The sequence below is a fragment of the Scaptodrosophila lebanonensis genome, unplaced genomic scaffold (genome assembly GCF_003285725.1).
Source record: "Scaptodrosophila lebanonensis strain 11010-0011.00,11010-0021.00 unplaced genomic scaffold, SlebRS2 tig00000001-arrow-pilon, whole genome shotgun sequence".
NCBI lineage: Eukaryota > Metazoa > Arthropoda > Insecta > Diptera > Drosophilidae > Scaptodrosophila > Scaptodrosophila lebanonensis.
The window spans coordinates 23374667-23400902 of NW_022060529.1; the positions used below are offsets into that span (position 1 = coordinate 23374667).

The 26236-nt window shown below is 39.5% G+C and overlaps 1 protein-coding gene across 5 annotated transcripts in view; it reads right to left on the reverse strand.

Moving 5' to 3' along the window:
- Positions 1-26236, reverse strand: part of LOC115620072 (myosin-8) — a 58751-nt gene that overhangs the window by 12912 nt on the left and 19603 nt on the right. For 2 of the 5 annotated variants that reach the window (XM_030513229.1, XM_030513230.1), the window contains exons 10-15: positions 25336-25383; positions 3564-3653; positions 3258-3494; positions 2706-3194; positions 2376-2408; positions 310-426 (exon numbers count right to left, since the gene is read on the reverse strand). In XM_030513229.1, coding sequence (XP_030369089.1) covers positions 310-426; positions 2376-2408; positions 2706-3194; positions 3258-3494; positions 3564-3653; positions 25336-25383 — 1014 coding nt within the window. Of the gene's footprint in view, positions 1-309; positions 427-1283; positions 1323-2375; positions 2409-2705; positions 3195-3257; positions 3504-3563; positions 3654-8592; positions 10039-18942; positions 19563-25335; positions 25384-26236 lie in introns of those variants that run through there. The other 3 variants (XM_030513234.1, XM_030513232.1, XM_030513231.1) reach the window with 3 other exon arrangements.

A 26236-nucleotide genomic window follows, 5' to 3' on the forward strand; every position in this document is an offset into this window, starting at 1 on the left:
CAAGATTGCAGAAGTAGTAGGAGAATATAGTGATAGAAGTAGTAGTAGTAGTAGTAGTAGTAGTAGTTGTAGTTGTAGATAGTTGAGATAAGTTAGTTTTCCATCAATAGAGCACACACACATAGAAATAACTTGTTTTAGACGTATTTGCGTTCATGTCTCGAACTGATATGCAGATTATTGTTATACGAGTATGTATATAAATTCGAATATTGTAAAACTAACTAAAAGAGCGCCTAAGTAGTATGCATAAATGCTTGTACACGTATAGTATGCGTATCGGATTGATATGTAATTAAATGTTTGTACCTGCGTGACTCTCAGCTCGGCCTGTGTGCGTCTCAGCTCGGCTGCGGCCTTATCTGCTCGCTCCTGAGCGCGGTCTAGCTCCTGGGACGTGGTCATGGTGGTGCGTCCGAACGTGGTCTTCGTTGGGCGAAATATAGAACAGGCACAATTAGTATGGTTGTCTAGAAAGGTCGGCTGTTGAAAGAGCACAAGAAAGCCGTGCAGCTACTACCGAGCATGAAAAGTGGAAGCTTAACTTAAGTATGTTGCATATAAAGTATGAAAATAAAAAATATTAGCAAGTATCGTCCAGCAGGTAAGCAATAAAATGAATTTCTCAAAATTGTGTTAACAAGCTTTTCCAATTACTTATTGTATATGTATATCATAAATCTGATTTGGTAATGAGCACGAGTTGAGTTTGTTGTTGTTGTTTGTTTTGTTTATCCGATTAATATTGGATTTTATGGGCTAAGTGCATTTCACGCTTTGGACAAATGTTGTTTCTTTTCATCACTTAAATTTGTTATTAGATTACATTAAAAGTGTTTCTAGTTAATTGCGGCTAGCGATTTCAGTTCCATACAGTGTCCCAATAGCCTTTTAGGTTAATTGCTACGTGGAGTATCCTTCAACTTTGCAACATTATTTTTGTGCCATTGAAGAAATGCGGACTGCGTTGAAGTGGCTTTTCTGATAGGTATTTGCCGAATTCGCACAAAGGCTCTGGTGCAGCTTAGAATGGGCTTTAAAGCTACTTATAACTACAAACGCGCCTTTGTTTGTTTTGTTTGTCTTGTTATTTGTGTGTGTTTGTTTTAATTCTGGTGCTACTCGTATTGATTTATCGATAGCCGCAGTGAATGACAGTGGCGAAGTGGAATAGAGACAGCTTAGCTTTGGGCGACTATGAGACTACGAGACTATGAGCTGTGGACTAGGGGCTCGGGGCTCGGGGCAATAGCTACGACTGTGGCCTTGCTTGGCTCGCTTACCGATATCTTGCCCGTTTCGAACATTAATTTCTGTACATTCTGCAAAGTACGATACGGATAGTACATAATATATCTTTATGCATGTTCAGCCGCAATTAAATGCTAACACTATTCCGCACTGAATTGTGCAGCTATATACTGAAGATTAGAGGGTGTTGGTGTTGTTGCATGAACTTTTCAATTAGAGTTGGGCATGCGCCACACTTGACTTCTCAATTGCGTGTTCCGCACAGGTGCATATATAGCATACTATACTATATATAAGTGTGTGATCAAGTGTGTGTGTGTGTGAGTATGTATTTGGAATTAATTTATTTGCATAAGAGCAAGTGTTGACATTACATAAAAATGCATTTTGTTTTAAATCAAAACCTCTTTTTTGCGAGTGCTATGTACTGAGCTAAGGATAGCTACTAATTATTAGTTGCTTATGTGGGATATACTTGTACAACTTTTTAGGAGTTAGCTTACAACGTTCAGACAATAAGATACATTTCACAAACGCTTTGAAAGTTCAAACAAGTGGTTTTTAACGCAATTCGAAAGCACTTCTAAGTAGAAAAGGACACTCTTAATAAGTGCTCCTATATGTATGTACAAATAGATTGAGTTCATTATTAATATCTAGTTTCATGGATACAATTAAGCTATAATGGAACTACATTTTTCTAAATAAGATTGCACTATGTTGGGAAAAATAGGGATGGAATAATTCAAAATATTTCTACACTCAAAAATACTTGCCAAACTATTAACTTTATCTTTGTGCAATTTTCTGGTGCTTTGTAATACAGCCGGTAAATATTTTCTTTATTATAAGGAGGTAGGTAACTTCTCAATCAATCAAATTTATAATGATCAATTGATTTGCCACCAATAGTCGCGTTTGTGAATGTGAATTTATTGTTAGAACATTACTTTTTGGAATATCTGGCTAGGGATTGATTGTGCACTAAAAGCCACAACTTAAACTTAAACCTGCTGGCACTACAAGTATGACTATCAAGTTAGTTCTACATAAATAGGGTTAGGGTTTTGTGCAGTCTATGATTAGAAATTATAAGATTTAGGCATATGTAGGATTAGGCTTACTTTGTGTAGTGTGGTCTGTTCTTCTAGCTGCATCTATTTGGTTTATGTTTGGTTATACATATATAGTTATATATAGTAGAAGTAGTAGTGATGTTGTTGTTGTAGATTGTTGTAGGTAGTTGGTAGGTAGGTTGGATGCGAATAGTTGTAGTTGTAGTAAGTGTACATGTAAATATATATATTTGTATATATATAGATATGGCACATATAGTATATAGGCATATTGATAAGTACATTGATAAGTATTAAGTATATAGAGCATATTAATAGGGGGCCCATACACACACACACAGGTGTATGGAGTATGAACCGGTGGTAATGCACGAGTACCTGCGAACGTTCCAGATCGTGTTTCAGCCGCTCGTTCTCCAGCTCCAGCCTGGCGATACGCTGCTTAGTGGACTCCCAGTCGGCGCTGCTGCGTCCCATCTCGCAGGTGGCCTTCTCCAACTCGGCCTTCGATTTGCCAAGCTCGCTCTGGGAGGCTTCCAGTTTGATTTCGAGTCGCTCGCGTTCGTTGACTGCTCGCTCGAGTCGGGTCTGCAGCTTTTCCACCTCGCTCTCGGCGGCGCGCAGCTTGATCTTGTAGTCGGCCACTTCGCGTTCGTGGAGCTCGCGCTCCTCCTGCTTCTCGTGCTCGGCGCGATCACGCTGCTCACGCAGCTGAGCCATTTGCTTCTCCTTGTCGCCGATGGCCTCCTCCAGACTGGTGAGTGCGCCCTCCGAGCTGCTGTGATGGGCTTGCATGGCCGAGAGGCGAGCGCGCGCCATGTCCACCTGGTTGTCCTTCTCCTTGAGCAGGTCTTCGAGATTCTCGATCTGTGGAATGGTTGTGTATGAGTGAGTAATGAGTGCTGGCCGAGAAGGCTAAAGGTTTGGGACCTTGCGCTGCAGGACACTGATTTTGCGATCCTTAATGTCCATGTGATCCTTCAGCTCGGTCAGTTCGCTGGTTAGTCGATTGCGCTCCTGCACCGTCTGCAGTGTGCCCTGTGTTTTCTTCTCGATCAGGCGGTTCTTCTCCTCGAGGCGGGCCCGCATCTCCTCCACGTCCGTCTGCAGCATGTTGTAGTGCTCCTCTTTGGCACATAGCGACTCCTTGAGCACCGCTATGTGCCGCTGATAGTCCTAATGGAAGTTATTTTACTTTGCATAGATAACAGAAAATTTTGCTTATTTGCCAATTACCTGATGCTGCTCCTCCAATGTTTTCATTTTGGCCGCCATCGCCAGGATTTCCTGATCCCTTCTTTGTATTTCAAGACGAAACTCGTCCAACTGCGTCGCACACAACGGGTTCGTGTTCGTATTCGTATATAGTTTCGATATCGATTTCGATTTTGGATTCGGTTTCGGTTTCGGATTTTGGGTAGAGGGGAAGATATAAGATAAGAGATAAATTTTAGAGTCGCATCATCGGAATGAGAGAAGCTTTGATTCGCCAGCTGGGCCCCGAATGGGGGACTCAGCTGTTGGTCTAGGGTTAGTTTCGTGTTGTTCTCTTTATTGTTGCTGTAATTGTTGTTGTTGTTGTTGATGCATTTACGGGGTGTGAATTGCGGCGCAATTGTTTATGTACATGTCGTATGAGCTCTGTAGGATCGAGAGCGGGGGTGGGGGCGAACGAGCGTGCTAGCGAACGAATGAACGAACGCATTGGCGCAGTGGTGGGTGGCGAGAGAGAATGGTGAGAATGGCTTTGAGATGTTGTTTTTGTTGTTGTTGGAGTTGTTGTTGGTGTTGTTGTTGCACGTCTGTGCCTCAATCTCGTTTGTTTTTGTTGTATTTGTTGCGTTTGTTTCTGTTGCGGTCTCAGAGAACGAACACCCAGAGCTGACTGCTTGCGGCTACGACCGGCCTCGGCTGTTTGATGCGATATGTTGTGAGGATACAGTAGTGTGTCTCTGAGCCTGGTTGGGTATCAGAGAGGAGTACATGTATGTATGTATGTATGTATGTGAGTCTGTTTTACCTACTACATGTATGTATGTACATGTATGCATGTGTTGTAGTTCTTGTTGCTGTTGTTGTACTCGTTAATGCTTTGCCAAAGGGTTTTTGGTAGTTTTGGTTCGTTCTTTTTGTTCGTTCTTTTTGTTCTTTTTTTTTGTTCTTATTGTTGTTGTTGTTATTTGTTGTGACATATTCGGTTGGTGTGGTGGTGTTGGTGGGGGCTCGTGTACGTGTATCTGTATCTGTATTTGCTTTAATACAGCTGCTGCACTGGGAATTAAGCCTTAACACTATTTGGGCGCAATACTCGAATATAGTATTTGTAGTATACTAGTATGAGCATCTAGTATATAGTATATGTATTTGGTTGTCGGTAGTTGGGTTTTCGCAAGTAATTTTATTTTTGCCTTTGAAATTTTTTCATTTATAATGCTTAAGAGTTATGTTAAGTTTAACAGATTTCATTTTATTTCATTGCCTTTAGTTGTTAAGTCTGAAGTAATCTTAATTAAGTAAGTTTGTTTATACATAAATCAGTGTATAAATATCGTTGGAGCATAATTGTTGTATATTGTATTTATATATATATACGTATAATCAGAAGAATAATCATAATAATCATACATTATTGTAATATAAATGGTATGTTGTATAATATTTATGTATAAATTTTTATGACTCATCATTATAAATGCCTTGTTGTTGTTGTTGTTGTTGTTGTCAAAGTACACAACTAATCGAGTACATGTACAAAAAGATAGACAGAAAAAACCATTTCGAAACTGCAGTCACTCAAAATTGTTTAGAAATTCGACAATATCTATAGATTTAACTGCAATTATACCATAATTTGAACGTTACAAATCATAGAGGGCAGAGGGACTTGCTTGTCCCCGTGTCTATGTAATTGTATGTATCGTATTTATGTATGTATGTATGTGTGCCATATGAATGCCCCTTACTTACATATATGTACGTGTATGTAAATGCTTACAATTGGCTAGTTATGAGCTTACGAGTACGAATATAGAAGACACACGCTTACACTACTACAATGAGTATTTGTGTGTATACTTGTAACTATGGGATGGCTTTGGTAACTCTAGAAGGAAACAAGGACTCGGCTAACTCAGTGCCAATAGTACAATCGAATCGATAGGCAAATTTTGATTACGGGCTAATTTTATTTTAAGTTCTAGGAAACAACACAACACTTTGTGGGGGCAGCTTCGTGCCACTTAAAAGGTAGTAGCTATGAACACATTTTCATTCACTTACAGTTTTATTGCTTGTTCAGCTTGTGAGCCTGAACACACGCACACACGTACATGCCTACATATTTGTATGTATGTGTGTATATCCTACTTGTATGTATGCTTGCATGTAGGTATGTCGTATTATCAAGTTAGTATTGCTATGTGCTGTAACTACAACTACTTATTTAAGGGGGGAAAATGCAAAGCAGAGTAACTCCAATTTTGATTTGTTAAATAAATCCCTTCAACTACTAAGTATAATTTAAAATTTCATTTCAATAACAACAATTTTACTTTCTTTAAGAAATCTTTTAAGAAAAAGCCAATGCAACTAGCGTTGCTAACTCATTCAAAGGCGAAAATATTGCGACTACTATGACTTTAAAATTTTGAATTCCTTCTCTTAATAGTGTAACGATTTCAATTTCAATCTTATTTTTAAGCACCTAGGCGTTTAAGTACGTAATCATATATACTTGTAGATGTATTTGTATTAAAGCCGCACACTAGTTAATAGTACAGAGTGCATTTTATTATTTGCATTTTCCATTAGACACATTTTGAATGCTACGCCTATTCGCTTTTCAACATCGTGTTAAACACACGCACACACACATATAGTAGACATCATGTGCTCGCCTTCGCCTTCGTCGCCTCGTATCGGAGCCCTGGCTACCTACTCTCGTACATTGGTAAATTTCATGTTTACATATAATTGACCTTCATTGCTAATCACACGCTAGTTTTACTCACTTAGACCCGTTTTCTCATCTAACATATAAGTTGGCATATAGTACTATATTTATTGTGTAGATACATTTTACGGCTATATAGAGGGGTCTAAAGAACTTTCGTCTTCTCATCTCTAAGGAATACTTGCAGTTACGAACCGATTGACAGCTTTGCAGTAAACATTTCTATTGGGGACACTTTACTTGTATTTATTATGTACTATATTCTGTAGCTCTGCACATATAGAGTCAACTAAACGAGAATGGCTAAGACACTTACTTGTAGTCCAGCCTATTTGATCCATTGCTATATCTAGCATACCTTGGAACAACCAAAGCAAAGTAAGTCCGAAATTAAGGATTATTCTCAATAGCCTTGCGCTATATTCTAGTATGTGCTGCATGTATTGTTGTTGCCATTTACAGGACAGAATAATAATTCTCGTCTTGCTTGAAATCAAATAATGACATTCAATCTGGTCTTGAATTTTGCCTAAGCTGCCAAATAGCAATGGTTTCAATTGTGTTCCACTTTATTGCTTCAATAGTATTTTAATTGAATGAGAAAAATCTATTAAATGTTTTAATCTTTACTCCATCTTCGCTCTTCTACGCTTAAATGTGTCGAATAGTTATTTTTCGTTTCACAGCTTGGCATTTGATGGCTCAATAAAATGAGTTAAAAGTATAGATGAACAGAATCTAATATTCAATTTCTTATAGAAAAATTCTGATTTTCAGAGAGCATTTTGGATAGAAACTTGAAATTTATTTTGCATCTCATTCCTATGTTTAGATGAGAAAGCGAAAATTGGGTAGTTTGGGTAGCTTTGCCAGATAGGGGCATGTACTTGTATATTTATTATTTGGATAAGAAAACGGGCCTTATCTAATTTGCATCTCTGCTGCCGGGAGACTGGATAGAAAGGACTGCTAGTGTGGCTACAGATTTCCTACGAATATACAAATTTATCGTTTTGCGCAGAGGGAGATCCCAAGTGGGCAGGTATGTATGTATGTATGTTCTAGAGTTAGTTGCTATTCAAATTTCGCATTTGTATTAATATATAAGACTAATTTGCTGAGTAAAGAGTTGCACTAACAATTAATTTGCATTTTAGGCTTTGATTTAATTATTTGAAGCTTTTGGATTTAGCACAAAAAAACCTAAGATCGAGTAAAGTAAATTGCATTTCCTGTTCGCTTGCTTTACACTTAAGCACGCACTATATATGTATATGTGTGTATATACTATATAGTAAATGTTTTTGTTTTCTTTTTATGTAAATCTCATTTAGTTTCAGTTTTCTTCTTTCTATATACAGTCTTTTACTTTTTGAGAGTCAAGAGCATTATTTTAAATTTCAGTTGAATTTTTTTGTTTTTTCTTTTCTTCGTTACTTATACATTTCGTTACTCACACAATTGGAAAAGTGGCCCTGAGTGCTCTATGCAAAATAAAATAAAAATCATATACTTGTATGTATAATTCAAAATGGAAAAAGAAGAACGCACATGGGCGTTACGTCCCATCTTGATCTCTTCATCTTTGTTGTCGCTACATTAAAATGGCACATGAAACAATAGTTTGTCTTCAACTTATATCTATTTATATTGAATATACTTTTTATATAGTATATACATATGTACTAAGTATATCGTATTGTATGTATATTACTTGGTGTCTTAGCTCCTGTTCAATTGTTCATTAGAACATTAGGCGACTGGGCCGTTATTAAGTGAGGGTCAGCCCTAGGAAAAATAATAATTATAATAATACAAGTAATAATAACAATAATAAAAACGCACGCGCACTGCAAATGTCGTTGAGCTTTTTGTCTCGCTGGCTGCGTCGCTTCGAGTCTAGTCGAGTTTTTGTACAGTTAAGCAAACTAGACAGACTGTGATAACTTTGTTTTATCGATATAATTATTATGTTTAGTGTTGGAAAGCGTAAAATGCATTGGGCAATACGAATTTGGAGTAATTTCGCGATGCTAGCCAATTATGTACTTGTATGTATGTACATACATATGTATATAGATCGTTTGATTGATGCATTTCGTGCTATCGAATTTTGTTGCATTTTTGTTTTTATTTTGGATTTTGGTTTTCGTTTTCAATTGCGATGCTTTTTAATTGCGATGTAAATGGTTGTTAGTTGTTACTGGTATTGATGGTATTTTACTGTTAAATATTTCGATCTAATTGGTTTTTGAAGCGAAATTTCGCTTAGGAATCTAAGGATAGCGTGTCTACGTCAAATTTAAAACTTACTTGTCGCTTATGCTCTTGCGGCAGTTTCGGGTAATCTAAATCTAGTTTCGAGTATGGCAAGTGGTGATGGTGTACTTGTTGTTGTTGCTGTTGTTGGTGATGCGAATGCGGGTATGTTGAGGCATGATGGCCGAGCGCAGATACCGACGACGGCAGCGCGCCCGTTGTGTGATGCACATGCGAATGCGGATGCGAATGCTGATGCGGATGCGTATGCGGATGATGCAGTGCATCGTAGAGGCCACCGGCACTCGTGCTTGCCATCGCGTCGCGTGCGCTGCTCGCCAGCGTGCCACCGAACGGCCCGCTGGTGTTGGCGAGCGCCGCCAACGGATGCGTTTGCAGGTGATTCTGATGCTGATGCACATGGTATTGGTACTGCGGATGCATTTGCTGCTGCACGGAGGCCTGGATGTGCGAGGCGGGTAGCTGAGCGCCGGCGCCGAGCTGCTGCGCATAATGTTGCGTGCCCGCAAACTGCTGGTGCAGGTTGTAGGCGAGCGCGGAGCTCGCGGGCGGCGCCAGCGAATGCTGGTGTTGCTGATAATACTGCGAAATGGCGGGATTGGAGGCATGCAGTGAGTGTGACATGAGCTGGCGCTGCTGGGCTGGTGATAGGCCGAGCCCTAGGGGCGCGTAGGAGGAGGCATGCAGGTCGCTCTGATTGAGATAGGGATTCGCGTAGGCGCCAGTACCGACACCGACACCGGCACCGGCACCCATGCCATATTTGTTCGTGTATCCGCCGCCGCCGACGCCTCCACCGCCCAAGTAATTGAGATTCGAGACAGAGTAGGCGGGACGCAGGCGGGCCGCTGCAGCAGCGGCGCTTTGCGCAGCGGTCAGCTGTGGTGGCGGGGGTGGCTGCGCGGGTGGCTGGAAGTACATGTTTGGCTGCGAGGAGAAACTCGCGGACATTTGCAGCAGGTTGTCGTTGAGATACGGGGGCGAAGTGTCCCCCGGATGGAGCGTGGGGTAGCTGGAGACGATGCGGCCGGGGTAGGCAGACAACGGGGTCACGGGCTGACCTAGCTGGCCCAACTGACGCGCCTGGTGCGTCAGGTTGAGAATTTGCGAGGAGCGCGATATAGATTTGTGCGCCTCGTTCAGCAGATTGACAATATTTGATGAGGAGGTCTGTTGCAGTGGTGGCGCCGGATAGCCATAGAAATCGTTGTACATGGTCGCCGAAGGCAATCCTGCGATGCTGTAGCGTCGTCGACGCACGGGTGAGCTCTGGCCGTACAGCTGGGCGACTGCCGCGGTTGCCGTCGGGTCGTACAGATAGCCCGCCGATGTGGAGGGGCCGTACAGTTCATAGGCGTTGCTGGCGCTGCCATAGCCTAGCGCTCCGTTGGGCGCACCATAGGCGCCCGGGCCGTAGTATTGTCCGATAATATCTGGCAGTGGGGGACTTCCGCTGACGCCGGCGTAGTTATTGTACATCTGAAATGGGCGATTTCAAATTGGTTGTTGTTTTTGTGGTGGTGGAAATTGCTTTTTTCTGTTTCTCTGTTTTCAATTTTTTGTTTTTATTTATTTTTTATTCAGCTCTCTTGCTTTATGGTTGTTCTTGTTGTTGTTGTTGTTGTTGTTTATTGTAGTTGGTTGGTGTAGGTTTGTTGTTGGTGTACTGGTTGTTTTTGTAGTTGTAGTTATTTTTTTATACTTTTTCTGTTTTTCTATTTTGTTGTTGTTGGCAGTTCCGCTGTTTCGTTTTTCGTTTTATTTCTTCTAAAGTATTTTGTTTGTTAGGGCTGCACGCAGTTCGCGATGCAACACTAATTGTTATTTTTTAGGTCTCTAGTTTAATAAAGTTGGTACGTACTCTATATAGTTCATATAAGTATGTATAGTAGTATATAGGATGTATGTAAGGTACTTGTAACGTTAACGCTCAATTGAAATCATAAGTAATAAACATTAGCTTGATATATACTATATATAGTATGTTTATAAATGTATGTATGCATGTTAATAATACGGCAACAACAAGTTTAGTTCTGCTTGTACATTTAAGATAACCAAAGCGATTTATGCGATTTTTGCCCGAACACTTACGGACTATTTTGGCCCCATTTGTTTTGAGTCAAGAAACGAAAATGAATAAATTTTCATGTGACTTTTGTTGTTTTTCTACAAGTTACTTGCAATACTTAAATCAATTTCAGTTCAGCTCTCAGCACTGTTCTTTTGTTTTTTGTTTTTGTTTTTCTTTTTTTCTTTGTGTTTTTTTTTTATTTGCGCTTAATTTACAATAAGGTTTTGTAATAGAATGTTCTCAATATCTCATTTCTGTTTAATTTGTTCTTTCGATTTTCTCGTTATTTTCGGTTTTTGTGATCTAGTTTCTGATTTTTATTTCATTAATTTGTTGTTTGATTTGCCCTTTAGAGGTATTAGTTGGCTATTCGAGTAATTAAAATGCATTCAATTAATATATTGGATATATGCTGATTAATATGTGGAATTTCTGTTGTTGTAAATGTGGCTGTTGTGTTGTTCAGAGTTCAGAGGTCGGAGTTTTATTTTTGGCAAGCCGTACCTAAAAGTTCAACAAGGGGGCGGGCGGCATGGTTGGTAAGAAGCGCAACATGAATGTGTGTCATTTGGTTATTCTTTTTTGAGTTCAGCTGAGTTGAGGCAGGTTGCTGGTGGCTGGATTCACATAATCGTACAACTATGTGTGAGAGGGTGTGCAAATGTGTGTATGTGTGCATGTGTGTGTGTGTGTGGGGGTGAGTGTGAATGGCACATGTGTCGCAGTATTTCATGTCAGAAGGCGCGTTGCCTTTTTGCGTCAACAACAACTAGAATTGCCTTCGTAGGTATGTTTGTTCGCATACAAACAACCCTACAATGTGTGTGTGTTTGTGTGTGTGTGCGCGTGTGTGTGGAAGAGTCTGACACTGTGTGTGCCTGCAAATGTTTACGGCCTCGGTCTGTTTATGTTTATGAAAATTGCGCATACGACATGTGGGTTGCGTATTATTTATATTCTTCTTCTTTAAAGTTATTTTTTTTTCTTTTTGAAAGGCACGGGGCATACAAATGCATGTTGATTCTGATTTCGTTTGAATTGTTAAGTTTCTTTGTAAAGATTGGGTTGTTTGCTTGTTTATTTGCTTGTTTGGTTGGTTTCTGGTATTTTTTACGCAGGAAAGAAACATAAATTACTTATAACAATATATAGTTCAGATGCATTATAGAAATAACGTGCAAAAGTATATTGTAAATAACTGTATTTGTGTGGAAACAAACAAAATATATGTATATATTCATATAGCTGTTGTGGTAGGCAGTAGTAGTAGAGTTAGAGTAGTAGAGGTAGAGTAGTTAGAGTTAGACAGACAGTGAGTGTTATAGACAGAAAGAGGTGGACAGTTAATATTATTAAGAGAGAGATAGAGAGGGAGGGAGGGAGCGCGCGTAGATTACACAGACAGATCGGTTTATCAAAAAGTTGAAAAAAAATATGCAGGAAACATCGTTCGAAATTCGTTCAGTTTTTTGTTTTTCTACTCTGTCAAAAGATAGTTGCAATGCGCCCTATACTGTATTGATGTATGGCATATTGCTGTTATATATATAGTATATATAAGTGTGTGTGTGTGTGTGTGTGTGTGTGTGTGTGAGTGTTGTAAGTGTGCTTAAACCCATCGGAAAGTGTTAGAGCATTGTGTGTTCGAGTGTGCTGCAGTTGCTGGAGCGTTGAAAGAGCTTGCTGTTTGGGTTCTCTGCGGTATTCTGCTGTTAGTGAGTGTGTTGATAAGTGAAGGTGTATACAGGTGTATGCGTATGTGTGTGTGTGTGTGTGTGTGTGTGTGTGTGTGTGTAGACGTCAGACAGTTATTTTAAATGCATGTCGTTGGCTATTCCTGGTTTTATTTATTTACAAAATCAAAAAGTAATATACAAATAGGTATTTTTTTGTACTCTTGATGCGCGGTGACGCGAGGCAATAGGCACCTTGTCATTGGTTCGGTCCAGGACACACACACGTGCATGTTCAGAGTCGAAAGAGGGTCAATAAGTGAGAGTGGTTAGAAATCTACGTATGTATATGTTGACTTGTTTTCGTTGTGCCTGAGCACAAATCGTAAACAGAGTAACGCAATTAAAAACAACATACTTTCGAGTAATATATATATATATATTTATATATACTATAGGTAGATATACATATACACACAGTATGTATGTATATATGGTAGTTATATTTATGCATGTATAGAGCAACAGAGAGATAGAAAGAGAGATAGTTGATATCTATTAAAATATATATATATATATATTTTATATATATACATATACATGGCGTAATTGTTTTATCATTTTATCGTCAAAGATTTATCATTTCGCAAATCTTTCGCCTAAGCATTTTGGTGTTTGCTTTTCTTTTCTCATCTTTTCTTCAACCGTGAACCGTCAACCGTCAACTTTGACTTTTTCATTTTATATTATTCGGGTGTTTTTTATTTATTTTGTTTTTGTTGTGCGAAAATATTACAAAAGCATATTGTAAATAGTTGCATACATCTTAATTCTTTTTGGTTTTGCAATTTGCAATCGCATTATGTATTTTGGTTTTGCTTCTTTTGTTTTTGCTTTTAGAACAACAACAAAATATATATAGATGTAATTAAAAATGATCAATTCTTGAAACAAATATATCTCGTATTGTATTTTTTCGTTTTCTTTTTTCTTGTAGAATTTCAGTTAAACTAAATTGAACATTTAACGTGTTTCATATTTTGCGTATAAAAAAGCCAATTATTGGAGCCATTACAATCGATAAGTTTCGTGAAAAAATCGGCATCTTTTGGCAATAAAATGACAAAAGAATTATTCTTGTATGCTAATTGTATGTAATCCACCAGAGTTCACTGATACTTCGTTATTCGATTGATTCGATTGAGCATAATTAATTAATGCTTTCATTGCTCGATTATCTTGGTGGTGGCTGTGGTGATGGTGGTAGTTGAGGTGTTAGTTAAAAATATATTACTTTTTGATTATGTAAATGTAAAAGTAAGTTAGTAGTAAGTTCAAACAGCGTTCCGTTCAATGCTAATTGTAAGTAATAGTAACAACAGTAACTGTTAAATGCAAAAGAACAATTAAGCAACACAAACGATAACGAAACAAATTAACGAAGAGGCACAAACAAATTGCAATTGCGCCGTATTGCAGATGTAATGTAATAAATAGAACATTTCCTAATGAAATTCACAAGGACGAGAAGAAGCGAGTGCGCAGCACAAAAGTCCTTGAGCTATTAACATATTCGTATACTCGTATGTATAGAACATACTATATGTGTGTATGCGTATATTTTTTTATGGGTATGCTGCTGGAAGCCATAGGCAGAATGATGACAATAATTATAAAAAAAGAAACGGGTTAAAAAGATGTTTTTGTGAATTCTGTTTGCTAAATTGGCTCTAAATGCAATTAACACTATTGGTTGACGATTGAAATTCGAAATGCTATAAAAAAACAACAACAAATGAACAGCTTACGCAGAGTCTACATAACAGGCTATATACAGGTAAGTAGTAGATGAACTAAAAAGTACATTTGCTTGAAAATAAATGCTTAGGAATAAGAGTTGGAATGCAATTCTTAAAATAAATTAAGCAACGATATGTAAAGAGAATTAGAGGAAGAGAGCGAGCTAGATTAGGAGGAGAGTGGGGGCGTTCAGAGAGAGAGTGAGCAGGCGTGCGTTGTGTGAGTGGAAAGGAAAACGACTCACCTACACACTCGAAATAATGCTAAAAACTTTAGCTTATAGACAGAGAAAACAAAAGCTGCTCACACAGACACACACTCACGCACACACACACACACAATCGCGACCCAAAATAACAACATTTTGGTTACAAGGTTATTACGTATACGCTATGTGTGCGTGGGTGTAATATAGTATGAAAAGAGAGTACAATAGCCGAGTGTGTGTGTATGTGTGTGTGTATGTGTGTGTGTATGTGTGTGTGTGTGTGTGAGGCGCAGGATGTGGCACGCTCAGGGCAGTTCGAGCTCAAGAACAAATCCAAAACGAAAGTGAGAACGAGAGCGGAAGGCAGAAGGGAATTGGAAAGAGAACGAGAACCAGAAGCAGAACAAGAGCGAGAACGAGAACGAGAAGAATGACAAAGGCAGAGCCAAGAAATAAACTTAAATAAGCGACAGCCAAGCAATGCGAGGCACAGAAATGTCTAACAACATGTGTGTTAAGTGCAAACGCTGTGGTATTTGTGTGCCCGTTTTAGTTGCTATTTTCGTTACTGTTGTGTCAACATTTTTGGATTGGTCGACTGTATCGTCGCTTGAGCGTGGGAGAATCATAAAATTAAAAACAAGCACATACTAATTTATTGTTAAAAAAAATGCCAAATAACGTGGCTCTCAAAGCTTTTGCATACCGCCTTTTATGACTTCCACACGCACCCCCACGCAATCACACAAAAACACACAAAAAGTAAATTAATGGAATGTCTGATTTGGTCACGACAAAGAGAATTTGGTAGGAAAATGAATACAGAGCAGCTGGTTATGTACACATGCGTATGTACATGTGAACGCACGGATCAAACTCAGAAAAGGTTTATGCTACTTTCATTCTAGTAAGTTCCCAAGCTATAGTTACATTAAAGATCAGTACCACATACGATTTTCATCGATCCAGAAAAAATGTTTGCCTCAGAATGTTGGTTGGATCCAACTCATTCGAAACGCGTAATCGTTAGAAATTATTGTTATGTTTCAAAGAAATCCCTTAAAAATTTGCCAGTAAGTTTGTTTCTGTTGTTGTTGTTCTTTAAAAGGTAATCTTGCCTTGAAATTTTTGTTCTTTAACATTTTAATGAATATATCAGGTACATATGGTTTTAAATAGTTCATTTATTGAATAATTGTTGTGTATTTCTATTACTTATTTTGTGTGTGCATCGAAGATAATTCTGAAAGCTTGGACTCTGCATTGTTGTTAGAAATCCATGAAAGGGAGCCAAGAATTAGATTTTGAGGTACCACATATCAAACAGTAACCAATTATTATTAAGCGCAATGGGAACTAGGCGATGCTCTTCATCTTCCCAAAACAAATTCAGTTCTGTTGGTAAGGTGTGGTGGAAATCTAACGCCAGTAGCTATATCTTACTGGCAGCTTCTATTTTAAGAGCACCTCAGACTAGCGGACACTCGTTTTATGCGATGGATATCATTCGGGTATTTAAAATAATCCACTGACATGAGAAAGAAATGCATCCTGAGTCTCTGCAGTAGTTTCTGCGGATGCCCGTCCTGCCAAACATGCCGCATTGCAGCTGGAAAATTATTTATACCGGACAGACAACAAGTTTTTAAATGCAAGTGGGAAGATAAACTTTTTTGACATGCACAGTAGCAAGAAGAACGACTGCAATGGCTTGCGAAATGTTTTCGAACGCAGATTCATGCTACATATGCAGTATGTAGAAATTTGTGTTTGGGCCTGTTGTAATTATGACAAATCATCACGTTTCGAGTGATGTTGCTGTTACTGGTGCAAGGACAGTTGGAAAACTGGGAAGCGGCAGCCAGGGGTGAGGCTGTCTGGCTGGCAATTGTCTCATTTTGCAGACCCTAATGCACGCACGTGCCGCACAAGGGCGGGTGTTGCAAGCATGTACGATATGTGTGTGTGTGTGGGGGGGTTCCTTGGTTAGACAAAATGTATTTCAAGTGACATTTATGAAGTGCATGGCGTTCGGTGCGTTGCATGGCAGCCAGTCTTGCCCTTGCATCTTGTTTCTGGCTCGTTTTACGGGAGATGAACAATAACTTGCATGTACCAGCCCCCAACGCACACACACATTCGCACATACACTTCTTTGTACGTAGTAGGAAGAGCTCAACAGACAAGTCGAAACAAAGCGCAGGCGACTAATGCGCGCGTGTGTGTGTGTGTGTGTGTGTGTGTGTGTTTGTGAATGATTTACGCTCGCTAGCTCGCTGATTCTGCTCGGATATAGGGAACAATTGTGGCGCGCGTTAAAGCTTTTTGCTAATGAGCGACAGCCAGCTCGTACGTCATGGACAAACATGTGCACGTCTGCACGTTTCTACGTTTTAATAGACTGTTGTCACTGTTATGTACATATTTATGTATGTGTGTACGTGAGCGGGAACGTGTATGTGTGCACTTGAGCTCATTCTTTCGATGGCCATGTTGCCAAATTTCACTAATTACGAGTTATAATGCGTACGCCTTTAAGCGCCGCACTATGTTCCCAAAAGTATGCAATGGTTTTTTCTCACTTCAACTACTGCAATATTGGCTTAAAAAGTGTGGGTATTCAAAAAATGTTACCTTTAAATTAGAAAATTATTTTGAGCCCCCGCAAGCAACACAATCGTATACATATGTCCCAGTTGAAAGCTATTGTAGTGATTTTTTGATAATAAATCCATATCATTTATAAATTATAGTATAAGAAATGGCACACAACTCTGCGTCAATTATAAGAATACACAGATGGTGAAGTTATAATACTGTTTCCGCCGTTTAGGCCAGTGTTGAGGAGCGTTCTATTTCATCGATTTGAAATTCTTTTACACGAACTTAGTATCTACCCACCCACAGTTAGAAAGATTAATTAGGATTTAAAATAAAATGCACGGTTTAACGGTTTAAAGTTGAGCCCTAGATAATTTATTTTAAATATAAATTTGAAATTGTTGGATAAATGTATAAAAGCTATTAGGTATGGTATTTAAATTAAAAGGAAGAAATTTCATAAAGCCTAAAAATTTGCATTAAAAAATTTGTTTCTAAAAGATTCTTCTAATAATACCAGTATCAGCAATTCCTGACAGGCGAACATTTTACTTAATGCATTTTTTTTTTAAAGTGTCGAAAATATATTTATATATTAGCATAAGAATATGCTTTAAATTTTCAACAAATTATTTGAAATAATTTAGTTTTATAAATTTCAATTTTCATTTATAAATTGATCCATTTTTGATAGGTTTGGTGGAATTGCAGGAGGATAAAAAAGTCTCAGGTTGCGGCACTGAAGAGCTTTAGTCACTTGCCTGTTATAGGATTATGGCGTGACAGGATGTGAGTACGTGTATGTATGTGTATGTGCGTGTGAGTGTAATTTCAGAGCTATTTGTTCGTTGTTGGTTTTGGGCATTGAACAAAACTTTTCCGCAACTACGCCTATCTGCAAGTGCCTATAAATAATTGCCTGCACAAGCTGCTGCTGGCCTGCGAGCGAGCGACCGACCGATCGACCGACCGACCGTCCGTCTCCCCATTATTACTACTCCTTTGTGTGGTCCCACGTTTCAAATGTCACGCTAACAAACTTAACGAACACACCCGCACACAAACACACAGGCAAACGAATTACATGGGAGGCTTTGGCCGCTACTCTTCTGCTTTGTTATGCTGCGCTAATGCAGCGCGCTGTTAACAATGTTAGCCAGGCTGGCGGCAGAGGCAGAGTCAGAGACAGAGACAGAGACAGAGGCGGAGCATAAAGTGCACCGTCCAGGTGTCTGTTTATTAGTGTATACGTGTATAGTGAGTAGCTGCATGTGTGGGTGCTTATACAATATGTATGTGTTTGAGTTGGAGGTGGTCGTGTTAGGCAGGCGTCAAAGTCGCTGTAAACGTTATTCATGTTGCGCGCTCGTTGCGGAGTGATAGGACATAGGGATGGCAGCTCGCGTTGCAATAACTGTTGGTCAGAGAGCAAGTGAGTGGGTGAGTGGGTGAGTGGGTGCGTGGGTGAGTGGGTGAATGGGTGAGTCAGTGTGAGCGTATATGAGAGCGATGGATGATGTCTATCATTTAATTTAAAGCACGAGCCGCTCGCTGCTTACTGCTCCAGACATTCTGCAATGTTGTTTGTTTGACTTCTGTTGACAAACACACACAGCCACACACAGCTGCACACACACAGCCACAAAACGATGATTGAGTTTTGAACGTTCGTTGGTGATGTGCAGAGATTCGAGTATGACATTAAAATGATATTTTTTCTTGTTATTCTAGTTGTGTTATTGATGAAATGACATTAAAGTTGATGATGTGCGCAATTGTCGTTGTTGTTGATGAGAATGATGACGCTGATGTTGCTGTTGCGGTTGCTGAAGTTGTTGAATGTTGATGATGGCTTTGCTGAAGTTTCGTTTATTGGAAGTTATGAATGACTGACTAACTGACTGACTGACTGACTGACTGTTTGATTATATGAACACATGGCATGGCATGGTATGTAATTGACGTGCGTCGTTTCGTATGCTGCATTATTTTCTTTTCTATGCTAAAAGGCAGCTCAACTACAATACCTTATAGTAGACATAGGCATTGTCCATAGGTTTGTGGGTCTGCTGTGGGGCGCTGCTTTATGCCTTGACTTTAAAATATTCTTGTTATTGTAGTGTTCGTTGCTCGTGTTGCTGCAAGTGTTGCTGTTGTTGCCGCTCTTTTTTGCTGCTGTTGTTGTTGGAAGTGCAGTTGCTATGGCTGGCAAAATGCAATTGTCTGCAGTTCGTTGTACTTGCGAAGCTTTCTATTTACTATTTATGTAATTTGAACTTGCTGGCTGCCACCAGCGCGGTGACGGTGGCGAAGGCGAAGGCGATGGCGATGAAGATGGCGGTGGCTAAGTCTTGCTGATTACGCTGTACGAGTGTGTGTGTGCTCAGCATATGTGTTGGTGTTGTAATATTTTAATAAACAGTTGCCAGCACGCATGTATTTGTGTCAGACAATAACTTCCTCGTATCTGCTTTGTCTATTATCTTGGACTTCCTGCTTCTTAGCGTGGTTTCTTCTCCGTTGTCTGTTTAATGTAACCTTTTGGCATAGAAACACGCTCGCACACATTTACGCACACGCACACACACACACACATACACAGGCGAACGCAGTAACTGTTTATGTATATTATAAAAACAGAACAAGAAGACGAAAAAGTGGCTGATGGTAACGACGATGAAGATGCCAAGGAAGAAGAAGAAGAGTACGATAAAGACGAAGACGATGTTGCTGGCAGACAAACTGGCAGTTGGCAAAATTTGTTGCCGATTTCGTTGTTTTTGTTGCTATTGCTATTGCTTTTGTTGTTCCTCTTATTATTATTATTATTGTTGTTGTTGTTGTTGCTAGTTGGCGTTGCTACTACTGCTGCGGCTGCTGCTGCTGCTGCTGCTGATGGTAGTGATGGTTGATGGCTGATGGTGCCACAGATTTTTGGCTGGCTCTTTGGCTTAAGCAAAATTATTGATTTTATGCGCAGTGCTGTGAATTTCTTTTATTTGTGTTTTCGCTACGAAAACATTAAAAACGCTTTGGGCCAAGCACTTACACATAAAACACATACGAATGCATTTGTATTTGTATACGCACATCCATATACATATGTATAATAATATGAATTGCCTGCACTTTAATTTAGCAAAGCGCACAAATAAAGGCACAATATGAAATGCTTTCTTTTTTTACATCCTTTTGAAGGATTTCGCTCAATGACTTTTTTTTTTTTTTTTTGCTTTATATACTGTGATTTTGCACACGAGCACACGCGTCGTATTTTCTAAATTGCTCGCGCGCCACGTTTTATTTAGATATATACACACGCTGTATATACGAGATTTTTTAATTTGCAGCAGGCGAGGTGGCCGTTAGTTGTGAAGTTAACAAATATATTTTTTAGCAGCCTAAATCATTTGTGGATGCCACACACCGACTGCCACACTGTGCGTACGCGTGACGCTTTCTCTTGATCCGTGCCCCGTGTTTGTTAGCTAAGACGTTGCGTATACAACTGTCTGCGCCTGCGAAGCTTTCGTGCGCACGAGGCCAGCCAGTCGGACAGGTGGCCCGAAGCTTGCCCAACAGCTCGTTGCTTGAGTGTAATTGCGGCTATGCTTCACACACACTCTTAGTTTAGCTCAAAAAGCGCACTCATCGTGTGAGCTGCCAAGTGGGTGTGTTTGCGAGTGTTGGTGCGCGGGTGTCAGAATTGCATTCGCAGCTGCATGGAAAGCTTTTAGACTTTCGCTCGTTCTAGTTTGGACGCATGACCGCAGAGCTTTTACGTTTTTGTGCTCAAAAGCTTGCACATCGTTCGGGTTACGCTTTATTGATTGACGGCATGTTGGCCCTTCGTGTGTCCTCCTCCAATGTTGGCATTTGTTGTCGTTGTTGTTATTACGTGTACAGTATGTTTGGCCCAATATCACCGAGCGCAGTTTGTGTTAAATGTTAGTTTTACTCGCACTTGCCTTCTCACAGGTTTGACTTTTGCATTTACGCTCTCTTCCAGCATTGCCAGCTTTGCATTTTCGTCCAGCTGCCTGCTGCCTGCTGCAGTGCAGGCTGCAGATGACACTAGAATGCCTGTGTGTGGGCTAACAGCTGTTAGAAGTTCTGCTGGCAGTGACAGCTTTTTCCACAGCATGCAGAGCGCGCGTGTGTGTGTGTGTGTGTATGTTGGAGTGTTAGTGTGTACGATGAAATGTTTGCCGTTGCACTGTGATGCGATTTGAATGAGGGAAATGGAAGTTTAAGCGCGTTAGCAGGCGCCATTGAACGGCTGAGGAAATTGCTTCATAAAATGGCACATAAGAAGATACGTTGAATATAATGTTTGGTTGCTAAAGTGGGTTATATCGTGGCTACTGAAATGCGAGGCGAGTGTGTTAAACGCAAATCCGTCGACAAAAGTATTTTAATATTTCATAAAAGAATACAAAGAAGAGTTAAAATTAAAAGGAGTATAAATTACTTATAAAAATTGATTGACAGCTGAAATAAGACTTTCTCGACCCAAATGCAATGGATATGTATATCTTAAATAATTGGTACTTTAGTTAGATTATTTTTAGGCTATGTAAGCTTAAGTAGCCATCCTATATTTATAGCTTTATATATAAAAGTCGTATTCCTCTTCATTTTAAATTGCATGTGCATTTGTATGTACACCTAGCCCTCGATTAACACTAACTTTTTTAATACGAATTCGGTCTTACACGATTATAAAATTGCTACCTTTTCTCTTTTAATACAGTAAAAAACTTTGCCCTTACACGACTGCCAAAATTGATTTTTGTATTTTGTCGATGGATGCGTAAATATTTTTATGTATAGTATGTTTCACCACACATGAGATGTGTGTATAAGTCCTTCTTCCTACGATATCAGTGTAAGAATAAGTACATACATACATTGTTGTTAAAGTGAGAAAAGTTTTACTTCTTCAGACGCGCACATACGAAGATTTAAGCTTTTGTGATAAGCGCAATGGTTTAACCGTTAAATGAAATAATATGATAAAAAGTGAATTATACAAATTGCAGAGTCTGCAATGGCAGCAAACGAAAATAAACCATATCAGGGGCGTTACTATGAAGCTTTAAGAGCCGCTAAACATTCAAAAATTACTGTATTTTTGCAACGGAAGGGGAGCCTTGGTTAGCCCTATATTGGTTACGAAAACTGCTCTGATTATAAATGCCACCAAATTAATTTCCATTTTCTTTTTATACAAACATGTTCTCTGTTTACTTTTATTTTTTTTTAACTTATAAATTTAAGCAGTAAAACTATTTTGTATGCCTCTTTCGAAGTCTTGGAAGGTAACCCCTTATTTTGTATGGAGTACATGGCTTGTTAAACACGTTCCTAGCGAGGGCAAGGTCTAGTTGTGATTTTTCACATTGCTGCGATAAAAAATGTTGCATACTTTTTGGTAGCTGTGGACTAGAAGTTGTAAAGCAAAAAAGGAAAAGCTTTGTTCTTCGTTAAGGACAACGAGTTGAGCCTTATTCTTATGCGCACCCATCCCGCATTATTTCTGTGTAGATATACACGAACATAGATCGATACAAAATATCTAGCAAACATTGTGTACGGGTCATCCTTACTTTAAGAAATGTCAAATTGTTCCGTTCATAAATATTTATGTATATTTGTCATGTTTATTAATTTATTATTATTTGTTCCAAATTATGGCAAGAACCGTCAACTAATTTATTGAATTGATTTCACTTAAGGAGGAAGGAGTTCCATCCAATCATTTACGTGTTTCAGTAGTAACTGAACTTTACACTGCTTAAAGCCTTATTATCTATAATATACCGTACCATATCCAATGCATTTTCATTAATTCCTGCACCGTGAACTAATCAACTTTTAATCGACTCCAGAAAATCGCCCAGCTTTGCGCTTCAATTATTATGCAACATTTAATAAATGTATGTAAATTACAAAGATTAGTATACCAGCGATTTCCGACGTTTGCAAGAGGCGAGCCATGCATAATTGCCTGCCAAGCTCCGAGCTCATTAAGTTGGCTGCGGTCTGTGTGTTTGCGGGTGTGTGACTGTGACTGTGAGAGATGGTCTGTGGTTGCATTCATGCCGGACTATGCATGTGGTGGCTGATCCCACAATGTGCCACTCCGGTGGGCAGAAGGTGAGGCGTGCAGAAGGAGTGGACAGACGGGAACGCACAGCTCACTAAATGTTTGCATATAGCCATATAAAATTGAAATTCAATTGCATGGAAATCGATGAATCAATTGAAAATTACATCTAGAATACAGAGGAATGCCAATGATGATAATGGATAATGGATAGGCTGTGGCTGGGGCTTGGGCCGGTGCGAAGACGAGAACTAACAATGGAGAGCTAAGCGCACCGCTTTCACAGCCACCATGGTCACCAATGATGGCGTCAATGCTGTGGGGGCGTGTGTAATGTTTGTATGTCAATGTTCTACTTTTTTCGCACACTCTCTTACACACACTCACACACACAAGAGCACACGCAAGCACACAAACGCCCTGAAGCATTTTAATGGCTTTGGGGTCATGGGGGCATGGCCCAGCTCACTTTACTGCGCATTTCCGCTTCCTCCTTAATTGTTTTCATTTCATTTGGCAGCCCGTCGAGTGCTGCACTTTCTGCCTGCTGAACGGTGCTCTCAGAGCAATTCAAATAAACGAAATGCTATCAACAGAAAGCACACTTCTTAATTGCATTGCGATTGCCCATTGAGGAGCTACAGAGCAAGTCACAAACTGTGCAAAAACTTTATTATGCGGCTCGGAAAATTGAGTTAGGACATCGCACGCAGCTAGCTTGCGCATGCTGTTACCGCCATATAGTATTATATGCCATGCATGACGAGGGAAAGTCTCGTGAACAAATCTGTGTGTGTGTCTGTGGCTTGATTTTTGTGTGGCCTGACGGCAAAATGAATTTTGCGGTAGGCCGCATAATTGTTTTATGCCCACTATCATAACAATACCCTGGACCACCTTGGCCACACAATACATCAAGAGTTGAGCCGCAACTCATACACGCATACACTTGAAAAACAAATCAGGATTAAAAAAAAAAAATGAGTTCAACGTTTGAGTCGAGTGTGAAAGCAGGTACTATTTCCTCTGGGCTATAAACTTCTTCATGTTTGATTAAAGAACAAATCTCATACTTGGCATAACTTGCTATAACTTATCTAACTGATTTCCAAACCTAAACATGTTTTTAGGTAGTCATATTGTTCCTGCATTACTCACTCTGTTTTAAAATAGCCTTATCTACGATTTTCAATTCGAATAGATGGACAAATATGGTCAACGACAATAAATCGAAGCAGCAATGCTAAAAAAGCGAATATGGTCATTATTGTGTACGACAAGGAGCCTTAAATGAATATAAAATTGAGCTTTACAAGACACTTAAGTTTGTTTTGGAAAATAATTGTTAAATGGCAAGTAAATAAAGTAAACTATGCTGGCGACATTAATGGTGTAGGATAAGGGGTTTTTATTTAAGGCCTTTTTATCTTCGATCGATAAGTGGTGAAAAAAATGTTGAATGGGAATTGATTCTTCAATCATAAGAAAGGTATTAGTATTACCAACCACAATAAGAATTCTCTCGCCGAGTGTTTGGAAGAAAAGCAGTGGCTGGACTTACTTTTTCTCTCCCGGTGTGCGCTTGTAATAACGAGATTCTTTGGCCGGCCACCCACACATCGTCCCTTCATTATTTATGCGTATACATGGGCTTATCCTTGTCCGTCTGCTCTGTGGCAAGTCGTGTTTGGCATGCTAATTAAAATTCAGCAATTGCCGCTTTTTGCAAGCGTGTAGTTTGTTTGACATGCACACAACATGAATGTTTGAATACTCTAACTATGTATACGCATTCCGAACCAGCGTAATGTAATGGGCTTGAGGCCTAATGGAGAGCTAGAAACGTTTTCAAAATGCGGATACTGGTCGGCGTCGGTCCATAAATATTGATATGTATATGCTGTGGCCTTGATTCGAATTTGGACCCGTTCTGTCGCTTTACATGCTAATTGATTTCGAGAGCTGCCTTTGTCAGCCGGATAGTGGGATATTGTGTAGCTAGCCCCGCGCCTAAAAGGAGTATGAAGAGGGGGGAGAGGAGGGGGGGCGAGTAGTGCTGCATTTGCAAATTTATGCCTTCCGCTTGGCTGCTCTTTTAGAAATATTTGCACATGAGACTCGCTGGTAGGAATAGAACTTTAGCTTACAGGCAGCTGGCGTCTGGCAGAGGGCCGAGGCTGAGGCTAAAGGCAGAGGGAGATAGAAATATAAAAACGAGCCATACACATACTCGACGTATCGAGAAAGACTACGTGGATATATACGTATATAGAAAGTATGTTGGCACACAGTCGTGTGCCACGCCACTCACCCCCTGCTCCTCCTGAGCGAACTTCTTGATTTCACGCTCCAAATCAAGCTGTTGTAAGTCGGTGGAGATGTGTTGTAAGTCGATTGTACATATATGTACATATAGTATAGTCGATTATACAAACATACACATGTGCGTTTTCATTGCATATGAATATAGAAATGTGTGTTTGCAAGGGCAGACGGGCGCACGCAGACACATTGGCGCCAGTTAAGCAGCCATCAAAAATGTTAATAAAAAGTCGTGATATACAAATAATCCAACCGTGTATATATGTATATAGGCTTCTGGCAGGAGTCTACACGCAAGCCGATTAGAGCAAGACTTAAGCAGAGGAGCAGCTAACGATAGACTCTTCTGTTGTATAAGAGGGCCTGAGGACATGTCACTTCAAGGTCAAAAAGGCAATACTATAATTTTTAGAAAATGCCGCTAAAGTTTAAATGGCCCTACTTATTTTTGTTTGCCAACAAATAATTGATCCCAATTATCCGCAAGTTGGGGAGCTATCGAGCTAGGATTTGCCTCAGACTACCATAGATTTCAGTGTTTGTGTTTATAAAATATTCTAGATTACGATAATTGGTTTTCTTGCATTATAAGTAGAAATACGTAAACGTTAAATATAAAAAAATCTTGAAAGATCTTGGTATAAGGAAAAGCTACCTTTTTTAAAAAAGCTGTAAAAGCTGTATAGACATTAAAATATCTCCTTTGTGTTGAATATAATAAAGAAACCCTTATCGGGTTATATGGCTTATAGTTAATATTGTTGCTTCTCATCAGCAAGATGTAAAGACCAAAGCCTTTATATTCGCATTAGATCTATCCATATCCATATATGAAATATTTGATCATCCGTTCAAATCAACTCTAGCTCTAGTTTCTCTTTGGTAATTGT